The 18,336-nt window shown below is 39.2% G+C and overlaps 1 protein-coding gene across 1 annotated transcript in view; it reads left to right on the plus strand.

Moving 5' to 3' along the window:
• The window catches only part of TRPM5 (transient receptor potential cation channel subfamily M member 5), a 38,271-nt gene that overhangs the window by 16,225 nt on the left and 3,710 nt on the right, over positions 1 to 18,336 (plus strand). Inside the window, exons 11-23 of the mRNA XM_058847412.1 lie at positions 592 to 715; positions 2,191 to 2,336; positions 3,072 to 3,184; positions 4,515 to 4,610; positions 6,914 to 7,172; positions 8,318 to 8,436; positions 8,806 to 8,938; positions 11,346 to 11,520; positions 13,463 to 13,628; positions 14,314 to 14,492; positions 14,902 to 15,034; positions 16,985 to 17,057; positions 17,881 to 17,971. Of these exons, the coding sequence (XP_058703395.1) occupies positions 592 to 715; positions 2,191 to 2,336; positions 3,072 to 3,184; positions 4,515 to 4,610; positions 6,914 to 7,172; positions 8,318 to 8,436; positions 8,806 to 8,938; positions 11,346 to 11,520; positions 13,463 to 13,628; positions 14,314 to 14,492; positions 14,902 to 15,034; positions 16,985 to 17,057; positions 17,881 to 17,971 (1,807 nt within the window). The remainder of the gene's footprint in view (positions 1 to 591; positions 716 to 2,190; positions 2,337 to 3,071; positions 3,185 to 4,514; positions 4,611 to 6,913; positions 7,173 to 8,317; positions 8,437 to 8,805; positions 8,939 to 11,345; positions 11,521 to 13,462; positions 13,629 to 14,313; positions 14,493 to 14,901; positions 15,035 to 16,984; positions 17,058 to 17,880; positions 17,972 to 18,336) is intronic.

The following is an 18,336-nucleotide window of genomic DNA, read 5'->3' on the forward strand; positions in this document are numbered from 1 at the left end:
GTTCGTGCGGACACCTCCGCATGCCCGGCCCGCTCCGTGCCAGCGCTCAGCCTCGGCCGGCTGTGCGTCCTCCTTCCCCGCACATCTGTGCCACAGCACAGCCGCGCTGGAGGCACCTCCACACTGCGACAACGTGCTGCTCTGCCTCCAGAGCATATTATTCTCCTTACAGTCCTTCACTGCTATCCTAAATCAGAGCCAGAAGTCTCCAGCCCTACAAGGCACAAGAACTACCAATAAATAGCCATGGAATAGTTTGGGTTGGAAGTGACCTTAAAGATCATCCAGCTCCAACCCCCAGCAATGGGCAGGAACACCTCCCACTAGACAGGTTTGCTCAATGCCCCATCCAGACCGGCCTCGAACGCTGCCAGGGAAGGGGCATCCACAACAGGTGGTTTTAAGTCCCAGCTATCATCAAAACTGTCATTTTGATCAGCACTTCCGACTTTTAAAGCTGTATTGGAGGAAAGACTTTTGACAGGCATGAACTTCTTGCTGTTGCTGTTCAATGTGTTGCATAGCTGAGCCTTCCGCGTTCAGAAATGCCCTCCAATGGAGGGTGACAGCATCACCCTTTCAATCCTACAGGGTCAGGAGGGTGTAGCCTCAGCTCTGGCAGCCTGCAAGATCCTCAAAGAGATGTCCCGCCTGGAGACAGAGACCAAAGCAGCCTCTATAATGAAAGAGGCCAAGTATGAGCAGCTCGCTGTTGGTAAGTAATGGCACTTTTTGAATGACATTGAAAATTTAAGAAGCAACTGCCATTGGAAGGCAAGCAAGTGAAAAAAAGAAAAATACTGTTTCAGTAGTAAAAGGTCAACTACCATGAATAATTCAACAGCCTTGCAGCACGGGCAGTCCCTAACATTCAGATATAGAGGAAAGATTTAAAACCCACTAATTTTGGGAAAATCTGTGGTCCAAGACAGGCCCCCTGGGATGCACAGATACTCTCCTGCTGCTTGTTGGTATTTTAATTGTTTGATCTCAGTACAAGGTTTGCCACAGTGATGTGGAAGATAGAATAACCAAAGCACTTCCAGGCTCACAGCAGCCTGCTCCTCCTGCAATATCAAGCTTGCTCTGTAAGGGCCACTAGAGCAACAAGTTTAAAGTTTTGTCATTGCAGCTAAAAATAATTTGAGATTACCTCACCCAGAAGAGGGCCAAGTGCACTGCAAACTGCAGTGAGGCTCAGGCTGGTTTCACAGCAGACAAGATGCCCCTCCCTACAGCAGGCAGAACCAGGCATCCGCAATGCTGGAATGCTGAGCCCTCTCCCCCCTTTGCTTGCTTTAGAAACAGATGTGTGCACACAAGCTTCTCTGCTGATCTGACTTCAGTCCAATCCATACCTTCACTGCTGTGAGGAGAGGGCTTTAAAATACACCCCACATGGACAAAAACTCCTCTCCCTCTGAGATAGTTCATCAAGCAGCTGAAGGCTCATGCAGGCATTGCTACATTATTTACATACAGATCACATTTTCCCTTCTTCTCGCAGGGAGATTATTACTTACAAAAATTAAAAATCAGGTTCTCATATAATCACAGAGCTCAAGTAATTTAGTCACAGAATTATGAGGCCTAATCCAATACACAGAACTTCTGCTTCTTGGCTTTGATAACTATTAGATCAGATCCTCAGTTTTAATTTCTGGCCTGGATTATGCAAAGCAAACTTTCTTTAAGAATGGTAAATACCACAGTAACTAGAAAAGATGTCTGTATGTCATTTTAAGTGTACTTATCTTTTTGCCCAGCCTCACAATGTAACAAGGCATAGGAAAGGTACTGAGGCTGGCTTAGGAAAGGTACTGTGATAATCAAGTGAATCAGTAGAATGGAACAGACATGAGAAGTCAGATCTTGTCTGATGAGAAGACCTTGATTTTTATTTTTTATTTTTTATTTTTTTTGACTGTTTAAATTTATCCTGGTTTCTAAGCTCCAGGACCAGTTTCTCTGGAAACAACCATGCCATAACACTCCTCCAGGTCTAATATTAATTTATGTCAAGTAGCTTTGTCTTAAAATGAAGGATTTGTTGTCTACAAGACAAAGCTGAGCTGCTTGTCTTCTTTAGTCTGTTCAGGAGAGTAAGGACAGCATGGAAACTCACCCTTCAAAGTGTAAGAGGATCACCCAAGAGATACATTTTTTGTCTGTGTTTCCTTCATATGGCAGAACTATTTAGTGAATGCTACCACAACAGTGAGGAGAGAGCGTTTGCTCTGTTGGTGAGGAAAAATCAGTACTGGAGTAAAACCACATGCCTTCAGCTGGCCACAGAAGCAGATACAAAGTCTTTCTTTGCACATGATGGTGTCCAGGTAAGTTTCACATGTCCCCAGGGCCTTAAGTTTGACACAGGCAAGGATAGCACAAGAACTCAACAACCCCAATGAATGTATTCCCCTAAGAACCATTCTTTGGAGAAGGGACCCTTCTCTCCCCCAGCAATAGACAAAGAGGACATTATACCACATCCTTGCCAAAGCAGCCCAGTTCCCCCTTTCCCCACTCTCTCATCCAGCTGGCACACAGACCAGTGAGCTGAGGAGAAGGTTTAGCCCTTAATCCTTTGTGTGCATTTTGCTTTTTATTCCTTCCTTGCTCACAGAGAAATATCAGAAAAGCACTGTAAATCTGCCTGGGGCATAATGAAGCTGCTCCAAGACGTGAGGTAACTCTTTGTTCAGACTCAAGAGAGAGCTCACTGATAAAAGTTAAATTAAATTACTATTCAGCTTTGCTCTCACAACCTGACTTTTCTCTGCAAACACAAAGCTAAATTAAGAGTGATGCTGCTTTTATCTCCCAGTGACTGTCCTGGGCTTCCTTAATACTACGGATGTTGTTTAATTCCATTCGGCTTGCTGTTCTTTCCACTGGTCTCCAAATAACTGCATACTCAACATCTGCAGGACACACAGAGAACCTGTTTACTCTGAAGCTGTGAGGTTTTCAGAGCATTCACCATCTTAGGAGTCGCTGAACATGGAGTACTTTATCTGCAAGTATCTTTTTGTGATATTAAAACCATCTCTTGTCTTCTTGACTTTCAGGCCTTCCTGACAAAAATATGGTGGGGAGACATGTCTACAAGCACACAGATCCTCAAGTTAATCTGTGCATTCTGGTGTCCTTTCCTAATCTACACAAATTTAATATCATTCAGGTATAAACATAACTATTTGGGTCCAAGAAATAAATACGTGGTGAAAAATAACCCATAAAAATATCAAGACTCAAAATTTCTCCCTGAAGTGATTAAAACAGTAACATCACCTAATATCACCTAACCAAATCGGTTTTCTACAGGGCTGCGTGATTTGTGTGTCCTGTGCTAGTGCCTGTTGTCATACTTAAAATATCAATGCCACAGTTTCACAGAGATCATTCTGTTTTGCACAGTCTACAGGAAAGCCTGCTAGAATTCTGTCAGCCCCAGATTCCACACAGCAATGAGTAGAACATTTTGCAGCTGTAGCACCATTTGTTTCTAGATTTGGAGATGTCTGGCTCAAACCTCAGTATCTTATCCAAGGAAAACAGCCATCACAAAGCAGTGTTAGCAGCCATAGGCCTTGATAATCATAACACATGATTGTTATCACAATACACAGGACTGACATTAAATTATCAGTCAATCAATCAATTAAAATTTTCAAAATTCAGTGCCTTAAAAACCTTGGGTTTTCTTGAAAACAAGGCCATGCACTATAAACCCCAACAACACAAAATAAAAAACCCCACACCACAAAAACCAACCAACTAAATAAAATTAAAAAAAAAAACCAACCAAACAGAAAAGAAATAAGAGCAGCCCAAGCTGTTCAGATGGTCAAAAATTGAGGCTCTGACACTTTAGGAAAACTTCATAACATCCAGAAAATCATACACAAATCATAAGAATTGGCAATATGAAGTGACATGTTAATATGAAATACATTTTTCTTAACTCAATCTACATAAAAAGCAAGAGGAAAACTCGTTTGGCAATGCTGACTTAAGATTTGCCTTTGGCCAGTATCACTAATGATGACCTTCTAGCTATCAGATTCACAAATTCATTCAGTGTGATGATTTCCATTTTTTGTCTCCTTTCCCTGGACATGCACATGTCACATGCCCCCTACTGCTTCTGGCTTCTCCCTTCTTAATTGCTACTAAGAGTAACTAGGAATGGAGCATTGAGCAATTCTCTTCTAAGCCTGACTGAGGGGTCTATTTCTGCTCAAGTCATAATTAGTCTGAAGAAACTGAGCATCCTTGCTCCATTTTTGTGAAGCACACCAATTACCATTTCTCTGAATCCTGTGGGTGACTTCAGCTTCCTCCTTGAAAATAAACAGAATTAATAAAGATTAAGTTTATGCCCTATTTAATAACTCCTCAGCAGAGCAGATCCAAGATAAGTACATGCTAGCAGTTCTGTATCAATGCCAATTCAGTAGTGAAAAATGGCTAAGCATCATCTTTTAACTAATGAGTACATTTCCTTACAGTGAGGAAAAACAATCAAAGGATGAGCCAGAGCCATTTAGAGAGCTGGACAGTTTGGATTCAGAGAGGACTCTGTTTTTCTCCAAGGAAGAAGATAGGTAAGTTTAAAACCCATCAGCTAATGTAACTTCAATGAAACAGTCAAAGAACAGGACATTTCTCGTGGATTAGTGACCAAGTAGTGATCTAAGGAGCAGCTGAAGGGCCAAGAAAGTCCTTACTCCTCAGGAAGTGCTGTGCCCTTGGCTTACTGCTGTTGTTGTTGCTGTTTGCTCTCTCAAAGGAATATAGAAAATAAACAGGGATATAGCACTACTTTAAGGTAACACCAGTTTACTATTTCTGAGCAGGTAATTTCTACAGAACAAGGAATTTACTTGGGAATCAAATAGCGTTTCCTGACATTCCCATCAGCTCGTGATGACCAATACACAATGGACTTTAGGAAGTTATCAGATTACTGAGCTGAACAGAAAGAAGGTTCTCAGCAAAACCTTACATCACTGCGTACTTCCTTACAAAGGTGTGTTTACACCCATCAGTACCAGAGAATTTTATGTTAAGTCAGTTTCTCATGCTCTTAATTTATATTTTAACAGATGAGCCCTTAGGAACTTTATGAGTTAGAGGCAGCATCATGCAAATGGGTAACTTGAGCACAAAGGTTTTGTCAGTTGCTTGTGGTCAGTCATAGATCTTTGACTCAGAAAAGAATCCCCACCCCCATACCTCTACCACACATTCACCACCAAAACCTGAGAGAACACAAGGACTTAAGTCAGGATAAGTAGACTTCTGATTGGCACAAAGTCCTCTTAATGGCTAAAGAGTGCTAAATTGCCACTTATCTTTTCCATGATTTAAAGAGAACTCCAGAAATATGTGAACAGAGGCAGAGAGGAAGCATCAGCTGCAGTATGAGGTCCTGGACCAAGTCAGAGTTATTAGGTTCTATTTTTACCTTTGGCATTTAACTGCTGGTATATTGGAGAAAATCATTAGTTCTTTTCTCTCCCTCCCTAACCTATAAAATAGGTGTAAAAGCATCTGCCTCTTGGGAGCTATTTGTAGGCAATATCATAAAGCACTTCCATATCCTGAGTGGAGCATGGTTTGGTCATTACATTCCACGTTCCAACTGCAATTATCCTAGCAATTTATTTTAACAAAGAGGCTCTCTCTCCCCCAGATCTATTTCAGCATCTTACAGTAAAGCTGCAATTATCTGTTTATGATATTAGCCTGTTACCATGGGAATGTATCTCATGATGTCATAAATTTAGAGGTAGTACTGAATCAGGCAGATAAAAAAGATTGGCTGCAAAGAGAACTTTTTCCTTGTAACAAATGTATTTAATAATTAGCAAGATCGTCAGAGGAAATTAAAAACCAGTAAAGAGTCACTGTTTATTTTCTGTGAGGTGAAATTGAAAACGTACCCTAGTGTGCACATCCTTTGTTGGAGATCAAACTTCTCAGAGTAAGAATCACAAAATTAAAGGTCCAATAACATCCCTAGCTTACACAGGAGAGCATTTTATGTGGAAACAAATCTCACACAAAGATCAAATTGCTATCAGACTTGCATTTTCTTCACAGGATAATTTCCACTGCCAATAGATACCACTTCATGTTCCAAAACACAGCAAAACAGCTGTAGATGTACAGGTCAAATTTCCCTTCAATTACCAAAATACTTTTGTGTCATTCCACAGTGCTCAAAGACAACCTTAATACATAATAAATGAAGTCAACTCTTTTTGCTAAAAGGCTTCCATATTGCTTTTTTTGCAACTTACTCTAATTTAATCACAAAGGGGAAAGATGACAGTTCTGTAAAGGAGCGAGGTATTCTTCAGCAGGTCTGTCAGATTCCAGCAAGGATAGTCAAGAAACACAGGCTTAGGACGATCCAGCACTTAGAGACTGGGTCAGAAGTTTAAAGTCAGCAGCAACAAGAACTTCCACAGGCAAACACTGCAAGAAAATCTTACAGCCAAGATAATTAAGAGCTGACTCACAAAATCTCATTGGCCATTTTCTTTTCTTTCCTATTATATAGGTTTATACAGAGCAGTTACCCTTCCCCCTCTCCTTGTGCATTTGCACTCCATGCAGGAACACAATCAAGTTAACAAATAAAATTAATCCAGCTAAATTGAAATCACAAAAATGTGCACATACTTCTGATGTGACTTTGTTTTTCAAAACTTTTTTGATTTGAAATATTTCTGCTATGGTAATGTAATTGCTCTGACTTCTACAGCCTTCCCCCTTGGCCAGCCCCAGCATCTGCCTGTTACCATCTTACAAGAAGCTTTATATAGAATAATATTGAGCCTATTCCCATGAACTAATTTTAGGAGATTGTCACCAAGCATGTATTCTTTTTGGTTTGCAGAGGAAATGACACATTGGAAAAACAGAACCCTTCTGCAAACACAGCATGGGCGACATTCATGTTTACTCGGTGGAGAAAATTCTGGAGTGCCCCTGTAACTGTGTTTATGGGGAATGTTATCATGTATTTTGCTTTTCTCTTTCTATTTACTTATGTCCTTTTACTGGACTTTAAACCACCTCCACCTCAGGGTCCATCTGTTAAAGAAATTGTACTCTACTTCTGGGTGTTTACCCTTGTCTTGGAAGAGATCCGACAGGTGAGTAACCTGCATCACCTTAGTACCAACACAGCAAAACCTGCAGCAACATTTTCAGGAGATTTACAATCTGTGTAGCTGTAGAAGCTTGGAGATTTCAAGTGTTAGGTGCACAGGTGAACAATACAGAACTTACCCTATCCTAAATATCTCACCTCTCTCTCCTAGAGCAAGCTCTTCCTCCACCTCTGTTTTTCCATCCTACTGCAGTCTTAGCCAAGCCAAGTGAGCTACCAGCATTCAGATATTCTTTGTTTTGTAAAGTCCCTCTCTGATTTCAATCCCCAGAACTAAGTCCTCCCACCACAAATAATGTAAGTTGGAAGTTATATTCTACACCTGGAGGCACAGCAGACAGCTCTACATCCTTGTAGGAGACTCTTCCTTGCTGGGGACTGTTTAAAAAATCACAAGTAAATGAATTCAGATTATTTGTGGCTTTTCCTAAAATACTCCTCAACTCAAAATATTAGCATATCTCTTTTGGGCTTGCTTTTCTTTAAAAAAACCCAACCAAACAAAACCACCAACCCCCAAAAGCCTTTTTCCATTAGTCTCCTATTACTGGTTTTGGAATGACTTCAGTTCAAAAACTGAAATAATAACAGCAGTGCAAGTGTGTTACCAATTGTGGGTGCATAAAGGTCTTCTCTTTAGACACAATAATAAAAGCAGTTAAAATAATTTACCCTGGAAGAACCAGTAGGTGTTCATTATTTAAGCAAAAGACACAGGGATGTTTGTCACAATTTGAAATTATGCAGCAAGGCCATAACCAGAGGAGAACATGGAAAATATCTGGATCAAAGAACATTTCATTATAAGCCTGTAAAACATGAAGACTGCCAGTCTAAAACACAATTAAGAAAGCCAACTCCTTGCCTAGAAAATCAGATGTGCCTTCAACTGACAATTCCAGTACACAAATGCCAAATCTGTTCATGCTGTTTAGATAGCAATGCCTAGAAACTGAACTCTGACTGGAAGTTGCATTGTTTAACAGCTTTTTTTTTTTTTTCCTTATTACACTTTTTTTTTTTTGCTCTTTGCAATGAAAGAGAAAAAGGCAACAGATATGCTAAAACCCAGAAGGAAAGAGTGAAAGTGAAAAGTGATCAATACCAATGGTTATTTCTTTTTTTCAGAGTTTCTATACAGATGAAGACACAAACTTAATGAAAAAATTTAAACTGTATGTGGAGGATAACTGGAATAAATGTGATATGGTGACCATCTTTCTCTTCATAATTGGGGTAACCTGCAGGTATATATTTGCTCCACATGAAGTGGTCAGCATCAGTAGCAAGGGCTGTGTATGTCAACTGACAGCTGACTTTCATTTGCATGAGAGGACAGGCTCTCACATTCATTTTTACAAACTTTGAGACATGCTGCTGCAGTGGGAGCCCCTGAAACTGATATATTCAAACACATGTACTGAAAAGCTCTGCTTTGTTTGTTTTCCAAAATCCCTTTTACTCAAGGTACCTTTTGTCTCTTTATTTGTTAATAAACCTCACTGAAGCCAAGAGAGAGAAAAGAGTGTTCCTCCATCTTTTGGTTATTTCTCATCACTGTACAGACATTAGCAGTACTTGCTGAGAGCTGATACTTCATTGCATGTGTTCTGCAGGATGCTGAACTCAACTTTTCAAGCTGGCCGTACAATACTTGCCATTGATTTTATGGTGTTTACACTTAGACTTATCCATATTTTTGCAATTCACAAACAACTTGGACCAAAGATCATAATCGTGGAAAGGATGGTAAGTGTGCAGTCTGTCTCAGATAAGTACTTGTGCCTTCTAAGAAATGGTGAATAGGAAATCTTGTATTTAGAAAGGAAATACCTTTATTATCTGTCTTTATTTTTACATTTTTAAGGCTTGTCATTTTGCATATTCGTGTATTTTATAAGATGCAACGTTTGAAATAGATCATGTCAAAGACCTCTATAGCTGGTCCCAATTTACTAATCCTTATACCTCACCTAATAATCTATCCTCAGATCTGTCAAATGAAGAGCAGTCTTTGCCTTACTGCTATTCCTCCTACTTCCTAAGCTGTGTGCATCCAGGGCAAAGACCTCAGGCAGATGGCAGGCCATGCACAGAAGGGCAGGGCTTCCAATGCATGACTTGGGGAAACAAATTATGTTTTTTGCAGCAAGTGTGGAAAAGAAAAATCACTGAAAAAGGATAGTTACAAGTTTCCTACAGGAGTTATTTTTACTTGTACTTTTTAGTTCCCTGTTACAATGAAAGGATATTAGTACTGTGTGAGCAGATTTTGGAAGATGTTGATAAAACATTTTTATTTATTATCACTCTCCTGATGGAAATGAGACATTGGGATTACAGTTACTGTGCTTGGGTATGCATTGGTATGCCGAAGTAGCTTTTTATTTAGGCATGTTAATCCTCCAGGTCAATTAGCTCATGCTAACTGATTAATAGAGTTCATCTAATTGTGAGTACCATTACAGAACCTACAAATATTTGATTTGTGACTCACAGCAGAACTCAGCAAAAGCTCTACAGTCTAAACAAGCCCATACATTGAATAAACATAACTACCAAGCTATGTGGATTTGTCTACAAATGCAATAACTGGAACTCTAATATGACATTTGGTTGGACTGGCAAAGGGGTAAATGGCAAATAAATATTTGTTCCTGTTCATTATCCAGCTTATGGCATTAGCAGACTTCTATTGTAAGAGAACAAGTCAGATGAACAGCTCCTAACCCTTCCTTTTCTGCCTGCCAAGCTAAACCAGGGTCTTGAACAAGTCCTGCGAGATAACCCAAGGATTGGGAAGATGCAAATGGGAACATAAACAGCAGCCTAGACAAAACCCTAACACAGGATCTTTTATCTTTGCCCCACTCAAGCCAACACGATGCCTCAGCTTTGGTATTTCAGTGTTGAACCTTACATCAAAAAAAGAAACAGTGGGGGTTACTGCAGTAAAGGAAACCTGCTTAAAGGGTTCAAGGGGGTTCACACAAAATCATCTCCCTTATTTAACAGAGAAGCAATCCCAGAGAAGCTACTCTGGAGACTAATCCCACGTCTCTTACGGTCTTTCCCCTTTATACCCTTGCTACAGATTTGCTGAAACAGGTCTGGTAATTTCTAAAATGTCAGAACAGTGTTCATTCCAGAACCATACTTACTTCCAGAGACACTGCAGATTAGAAAAAAATAGTTCCAGATTTGTTACCATTCTCCCATCACCATGATCCAGTTATAGCCCTGCAGCATTCCTAAATCTTAGATCATCCAGAAAACAAAATAGACTGATGGAAGTCAGACATCAACTCTGTCTTGTCTGACTTAGAGATGATGTTTCTTATCAGAACTGCAGGTAACATCCTGGAGCTCTGAAATGTCTATGCTTTTGGGTAACTGTACAATCCACTAATCTAATTGAAATGAATCTACAGTCCCTAATGAACTCTGCCAGATCAGATGGGGAGAGGATGAAGTGTTCCTCTTGCACCAGGGAAAAATTATTGCACTTGAAATGCATATTAGATTTTTTTTTTAAGTAAGTGTTTTAGGATTCAATTACTTCTGCTTCTGTAGAGAAACACAATGTTTAAAAGCAGGAAGCCCCAAAAAGAATCTTTCAGATGCATCACTTAGCTTGAAAACTGAAGACAGAAGGAACCTGATCCTTGCAGCCTTCACTGCCTGCTGTATCAGTAGCTCAGTATTCATCAATGAGCACTGACTGCTATCAGGATTCTCTGCTGCAGCAGAACTCTTGCAATTCACAGTAAAGCAGTCCATGGTACTGAGGTAGCTCAGAGAAAATATGCACTTATAATGTGACAGTCACTTAAGAGATAAAATGTTTTTAATTTTTAAATGCTTTCATTTTTAAATGTTTGATGATTGGAGAGCAAGATTTTAATTTAAAATGTGCCTTTATCTAAATGAGCTATCAAAGAAGAATGCTTACTATTGCCAAGGACAATATGGAAGAGCAAGGTCAGACAAGGAATTCTGTGCATGGAACTGTATCCTATTCCACCTCCTTTAACCTAAACAAGCTTGTAAAGAAACAGAATTATTTGAGCCATATTCATACAGAAAGACTACTGTTTCTGGACTATGCTGTCACAGTCACTGCCCCTCCTTCTCTCCCCTTCCCTCTCTTTTGCAGATGAAGGATGTTTTCTTCTTTCTATTTTTCTTGAGCGTGTGGCTCATTGCCTACGGTGTGACAACTCAAGCTCTGCTTCATCCCGATGACAGCCGAGTGGAATGGATATTCAGAAGGGTTCTTTATCGTCCCTACCTTCAAATATTTGGCCAGATTCCACTGGATGAAATAGACAGTGAGAAAATTTCTTTCGCCCTAACTTGGCCATTTTTGAATGGACACTTCTGATTAGAACATGGAATTCCTTCCAAGTATTGCCCTTTTTTAATTTTGCTTTTTTAAATCTTTGTCTTACAGGCCAAAGCTTACACATTACTGCCATACAAATAGTGTATTTGCAAAGAGATAATGGGCATTGTGGAGTTACACTAGACTGTAAGGGCTGGCCCTATTTAGATAAGCTCTCAGAAATACACAAGGATTTGCAGTTTTAAAGGCTGGCATACCTGCTTTCACTTTGATCCATTTGCTTTCAGTTTAACCGAGACCCAGATAAGCCTGTGTAAACTCAAATAATAAATAACAGCACCTCCACACATTTTGGCAGTAGTTTAACGCAACAGTGTTAAAGCAGTACTATTCTGCCCATAAGCAAACGTGTTTTAGAATAAAATTTACTCCAGAGCACTTATTTACTCTGGGGATAAAGCTGCCCAAATCAAATAAAGCTAGTAATTGCTTATGTGCAGCACTGCAAACCAAACAACATAAAAATAATCACAAGACACTGAAATAATTAGACATAAAAGTTCAAAGGCAACATTTCTGATAGGTAAGCAGGTAAAATAAAGAATAGGTCACCTCCCAAAGAAGTCTGAAGTAACATCACAGCATTTAGCCAGTGCTAAATGTCACTGGCAATAATGAAGTGGGATTCAAACTTGCAGTAATATAAAATAGAACCAAAAAAAAGCCATAGACAGAAGCAAACCAGTCAGTATTTTTTCATGTTCACTCTGCTTACTAAGAAAAAAATATAGAAAAGCCAAAAACCTGAATGACACAAGAGTGATTCATGTCCATTTTAAATACCTATGGCGTAAGCATGCACAGCACAATCAATCACTCTTATTTCCATTAAAGTAATTGGAATGAAATAATTATTTCTGGAATAGGATTAAATTCATTTGCCAAAAAGTCAGATGTAGCACTCCCTAGAAAGGTGTGTTTCTCTCCACTGAAACTCCAGTGGGTGTCTCCACCTGGATAAATAACTGGCCAAGAGTAACAGAGAAAAAAAGAACCAATTATATGGGCAATTTCCAGAAGGGATTAATTTGTCTTAGGGCCCTCTGAGTCTTATTCTGTTTAACATCTTTATGAAATATATAGAAAGGGAGTGGGGTAATGAGGAGGACAATATTTGCTGACAAAACTACATCACTGGGTAGCAAAGACAAAAACTGACACCTAAGAGAGACAGAGGAGCCTCACGAATGCTGAATCAAATGAAATTCAGTGTATAAACTAGTACCCTTGGTGAAAACAATCCCAGCTTGGTGAGCTTTGATATAATCACATGCTCTAATGGATGTAACAAGGGGATTATCTGTGGCACCAGGGAAAATGTTTATAAGGAAAAAAAATGGAGAGAAAAAAAGTAAATATCATTATGCTGCTCTAAACTTGTGGGTTTAATTCGTAGCTGGAGAGAGACGACAGCACTAGACCTCTAGTTTGATGCAGTAGAACCAGACCTTCTTCCTAAGCTCAACTTCAAGCTCAGATATACAAAGCACTTTAAATTTAGAACAAGGAGCCCCCTTCCCAGCTTTTATTGAGTTTTCTCCTCTAATGCACATGCCAGGCATGAGGACACAAGAATGTGGAGAAACACAACTCAGAGACAGTTTGACTTTGAAATTCAAAACTAGTCTAAAAAGGATACAGCCCTTTCAATACAATCCCCTTTTTTGATGAACACTACTACAATCTTGCCACTAAATAAGCAGCCAAGCTGTGGAGGTCTGCAGTGTCCTGGGGCTGCAAACACCTTGCACAACAATGCTATGTCTTTTCATGTACACAAAACGATTATACTTCCACAAAATAAAAGAAAGAAACATGGCATTAGGATTTGTCATAACTATTTTTTTTCCCTTCATCTTCCTTTGCAGCATCACGAACATATCCCAGGAACTGCACGTTTAACCCACTGCAGACTTTGCAGAGCACGCCATCCTGCCCTAACAGCTACGCCAACTGGCTCGTCATACTCCTGCTGGTCATCTTCCTACTCGTCACAAATGTCCTCCTTATGAACCTCCTGATTGCTATGTTCAGGCAAGAGTGATTTCACTAAGTGTCAGAATAAAGGCTGCAAAGCTTTAAGTGGATGCCCACATTTATTACCTCACTGCTGGCTATTCCTTTTGGAATGCACTTCTGATTTTCCTAATGAATATTACTTGGGGATTGATAGGGAGAATCCTCTGATCAGATAGCTTTTAAGTTCTCATCATCCTTTCTCTAGCCACATTTGAGACAAAGAGAAAAGAAGGCTCTTTTACTGCTAAAAATTCAATAAAACATACACAGAAGGGTCTGTGTCCCTGGCTGTGTGGAATCACAAATCTGCAGGTGCACAGCAGCCATATATTTGGCAGATTTTACAGTGGATGATTTACACATCAGGGAAATGCTTGCTATCAACACAGCTAATAATGATTCATTTGGTTGAAGAACTGATGTGGCATGTTTGCTGATCTTTCCTGAGCAAAGTAGAATTATCTTTCTGAAAACAAAAAAAAAAAAAGCCGAACAAAAAAAATGTATCTTTTAACACTTGCAAACTGCAACTACTGTAATATCTAAGAATTTGCACAAATTTTAGATTAACTTAACACTACTTGCTGACCTTGCTGTTCCTTTTTTAAGGTAAATACAGGACTAAATTTTGTTATATTCACATTTAGCTTGTTGTGGTGGGAAGAGTTACATGCTTTTATTCCCTCCCCTCAAATTACAGTTACACTTTTCAAGTTGTCCAGGGCAATACAGACATCTTCTGGAAAGTACAGCGCTACAACCTGATTGTGGAATACCATGGCCGGCCTGCCTTAGCACCACCATTTATCATTATCAACCACATTACTCTGGTTCTCAGAAGACTCTTCAACAAAATGGAACACAAGAAAAAGCACCTGGGTGAGTTGTTAACAAATGTGATCAAGCAACTGTAGCACCTGGCTCTCTCCGAGGACATGGTGCATACACAAAACAGGAGAGCATTTCCTTTGGCCAAAAGTCACAAAGAGCGCCAGGAGAGGACAAACCAAAAATTAAGGTTTATAATTTAAATTATAAACAGTTTCCCACAGTGCATTTCTTGATGCACCATAGTTATTACAACAAAGGTAGCAATTTAAAATGGGTTATAGGGATTTGATTTCTGGAGATTCAACAATTGATAGGTTTAAGGAATAGTTACTTCATTTGCTCCTGAGTTTTTCAGCAATTAACCCTAAAAACAACCTTCCTTTAGCATATCAACTTTTCGCTACTAGTATCAGAGAAAAAGGGGTAAAATTTATTTCTTATATTATTTTTCCTACAGAAAGAGATCTTCCACTGGGCCTCGATCAAAAAATCATAACATGGGAGCTGGTGCAAAAAGAACATTATCTTGTAAACCTCGAGCAAGAAAAGAAAGAAAGCAATGAAGAAAGGCTGAAGGCCACATCTAATAAGTAAGTTTTTCTGACCCACAGTAGGAGTAGCTTGCAAGCCTTCAGCTTTCAATGAGTTCAGCATTGAAGTTCTTGTAAAGTTTATATAAATGGTCCAACTGGAATGCAGTTAGGAAATACACAGTCCATGAAAAAATGTGAGAGGCCAGCATCACTACAATGTTAGAATGTTTGTCACTCCTGAAGTATGTACAATTACAGACCTGCAAGTTCCAGCCAAATCTGCAGCCAAGCTCAATGAAAATCTTATTCATGAAGAAAATGGTGGAAAAACAGTCTGTTTGCTGGGCTGCAGCACACATAATTTCATCCCCTGTAGGAATACAACACAGAATTTTGAATGGAAATTTAAGATACCTTTAAGTAGCCATAGATGCAGAACAAATACTTACGCCTTCATGGCATGGGACTGAGTCTCCATTTCTGTACTTCTCTGTGTTTCCCCACTAGAAATATCACTTGAATTGGTTTAGTCTGATGAAGCACAAGTCCTAAATTATTATTCAGAGGTTCAAACCTTTAAGTGAAACACAAAGTAGTTATATGCAGGGAGAATATCTAAGATAGAAAAGCACTTCTTAAAGAAGCTTTTAACATCTATTCTAATTGTTTTCTCTTACAATAAAACAGACTTCAGATAGAGGCACAATGGGTGTGAACGTTACCATAATAAGAAAGTTCCATGGAAATGTTCCTGGGCTGCTTTCTTTCAAAATAAACATCCATCTCTCCAACTCACAGAACAGCTGGAGACCAGAACAGCATACTTACATTCCTGGAAAATACTCCTCTCCCTCTAATTCACATAGACCCTTAATTCACCATAATTTAAAATTATTATATAGGTTTAAACTTTATTCTCATAAGCAGATCACTGACAAGCTCCAGGAGCGAGAGCTTAATTGTTGAGATAAAGCAATAAATATATGTACAATTGCTTCCAAACAAAGGGTACTACATCCTTTATATAATAAAGGATAAAGATGGTACATTGCAGATGAAGTTACTGGAAGGGAAAAGTGAGAATCCATCTGGCTTCACAATATTTCAGGTATAGCAGAGCCAGAGAAAGACTAAAAGAGATTCAGATGAACACCACTACCCCTGTGGCTTTTATTTTTGCTCTTAGGTGGTAGCAGTGTGGTTTTGGGATCTTAGGAAACCTTCAGGAAGTGATCCTTTGAACTTTGTTTGCACTGAATCAAACTCAAAATGCATTAGACCCACCCAGCAGTAGGTTTTTCACATAGATAGGATTGGAACATAGCCTGTGAGAGAGAAACTTTGAAAAGGTAGCCAGAAGAAACCAGGGAAGGATTTGCCAAGCCTATGAGGAATCAGATGCTAAGAATAAGGAACTGATGGGAGAACAAGATGAAGGATGCAGAAAATAAGGGGATAATTTGGAGGCAATGTATGGAAGTTCCTGAAGCAATCCCTTTGGACTGCATGAAAAAATAGATTTGACTGTGAAGCCAGTTTGCAGAAACAAAAGTTTGCATAGATTTTAAGTGGCTTATCTGCATTGTGGCCTCAGTTCTCACACCAGGATCAGTTTCCATTGGGTACAGGTGGGAGAGACACAAATGGCTGAAGAGACAAAGCTGCTCCTTTCTGCTTGATTTTGAATCTGTCCTCGATTTCTGCAGCAACTGAGGCTAAGTGGCCCTCACCAGAAGCTGAATAGCTGCCCTGATCTGTCATTTGTGAGCCCCTGGGCAACAGGTGCATGTGAGTGTTCCAGAGGTGCTGCTCTACCCAAAAAATACTTCTGTGAACACCTCAAAAGGACAAAACTTTTAAAGGGGCTGTGGGATGTCTAAGAAGCACAGAACTGCAGTGAAGGACCGTGGCTGTAGTAAAGTTACAAGTGGTTTGTGTTTTATGATTTCTTCTGAGGCCTCTCATTTTTATTTTTTTTTGCTCAAGGTGTTTGCTTTGTTTCCACAGGGTGGATAACTTGTCTAAGTATTTTAGTGGGTTCAAAGAACAAGAAAAACGATTTAAAGTTCTGGAAGCTCAGGTAAATAGTATTTTCTAGGCATTTATATCAGCTTTAGGATTTCACCATCTTTCTCTTTTTTAATGGTGGTCTGGCAGACCCTACTTAGGGACAGAAAATCAGATCTGTATTATGGTTTCACTTTCCTTATTGCTTTCTGGTATTAAACCTACGTAAAGAAAAAATTCTAAACTCCTGTAGAAAGGAAAAAAGAAAATACAACATTTCTTGCCCTCTTTGGTAGTTTACTTGAGAGTGTTTATTTTCTTTGTTAAGGATGCTTCTGGAACAAAACGCTTCATCTTTCCCCCCTCCAGTCTTGTCCTTCTCATTGTTGCTTTTTTTTTTTTTAAATGTCAGCTTGGAAAATACATTCCATGTGATCTAACCTAATCTTCTTGTACATCAGTTTTTCTAATTTTCTTAAGTTACCAAGTACCAACATCTCAAAAGGGAAGTGTCCAGCATACAATTATGAAATCCAAATAATAGCAGGAAATTCTGTCTTGCACTTTTGATGACAAACCCTTGCAATATAAACAAACAACATTTTTTACACAGTCTGAAAATGTCAAACCACCTGCTGTGTAGCACAACTCTTATTGTTTTCTTTATCTCTACAACTCTCCTGATAATTTTGGCCTCACTGAAAGTTCTTTATCTTAATACTCCTGCTACAGTTTCCTGCTCCCTTCTTATCCCTTTTATGGCTTCCTGAAAAAAGTCAGACTATACAGGTCCAACAGAAACACACAAGGAATGCTTTAGTAAGTTTGTGCCAGCTTGAGGTAATGCAGTATACTCACAAAAAAGGGCAGGTGTTTAATCACTACCTGTTTTGTAGATTTGCTACTGTACGGCTGTTATCTCCTCCATGGCAGAGGTTTTAACCAAAACCAACCTCTTGTGCACTCCACCAGCTCCAAACTATACAGGTAAGTACAGAAAACAATCACAGAAAAGCTAATTAATACAGCTGAACAATAAAATACAAAAAATGCAAGGCAGAAAAAAAATAATTGGAAAATAACCCCATAAGGAGATACCTGGAGGTATTGGGAATATAAAAAAGGAACAGAATGTTCTTACTTCAGAATGAAAAAAATTACCCTTTGTAAAATACATTTAAAAGCTTTGGGACAAGGACTGTCACTTAGGGTGAGTTAGAATAATCTCACCCTGTTCAAGCACATAAACAAGTATCTATTTACAACAGAGGATTTCCTTGGAGGTCTCTTGAGTTCATGAGACAATCCTCAAGTATTACAAAAGTGTTTAAAATGCATAACAATAATCATTA

The sequence above is a fragment of the Poecile atricapillus genome, chromosome 1, assembly GCF_030490865.1.
Source record: "Poecile atricapillus isolate bPoeAtr1 chromosome 1, bPoeAtr1.hap1, whole genome shotgun sequence".
Lineage (NCBI taxonomy): Eukaryota > Metazoa > Chordata > Aves > Passeriformes > Paridae > Poecile > Poecile atricapillus.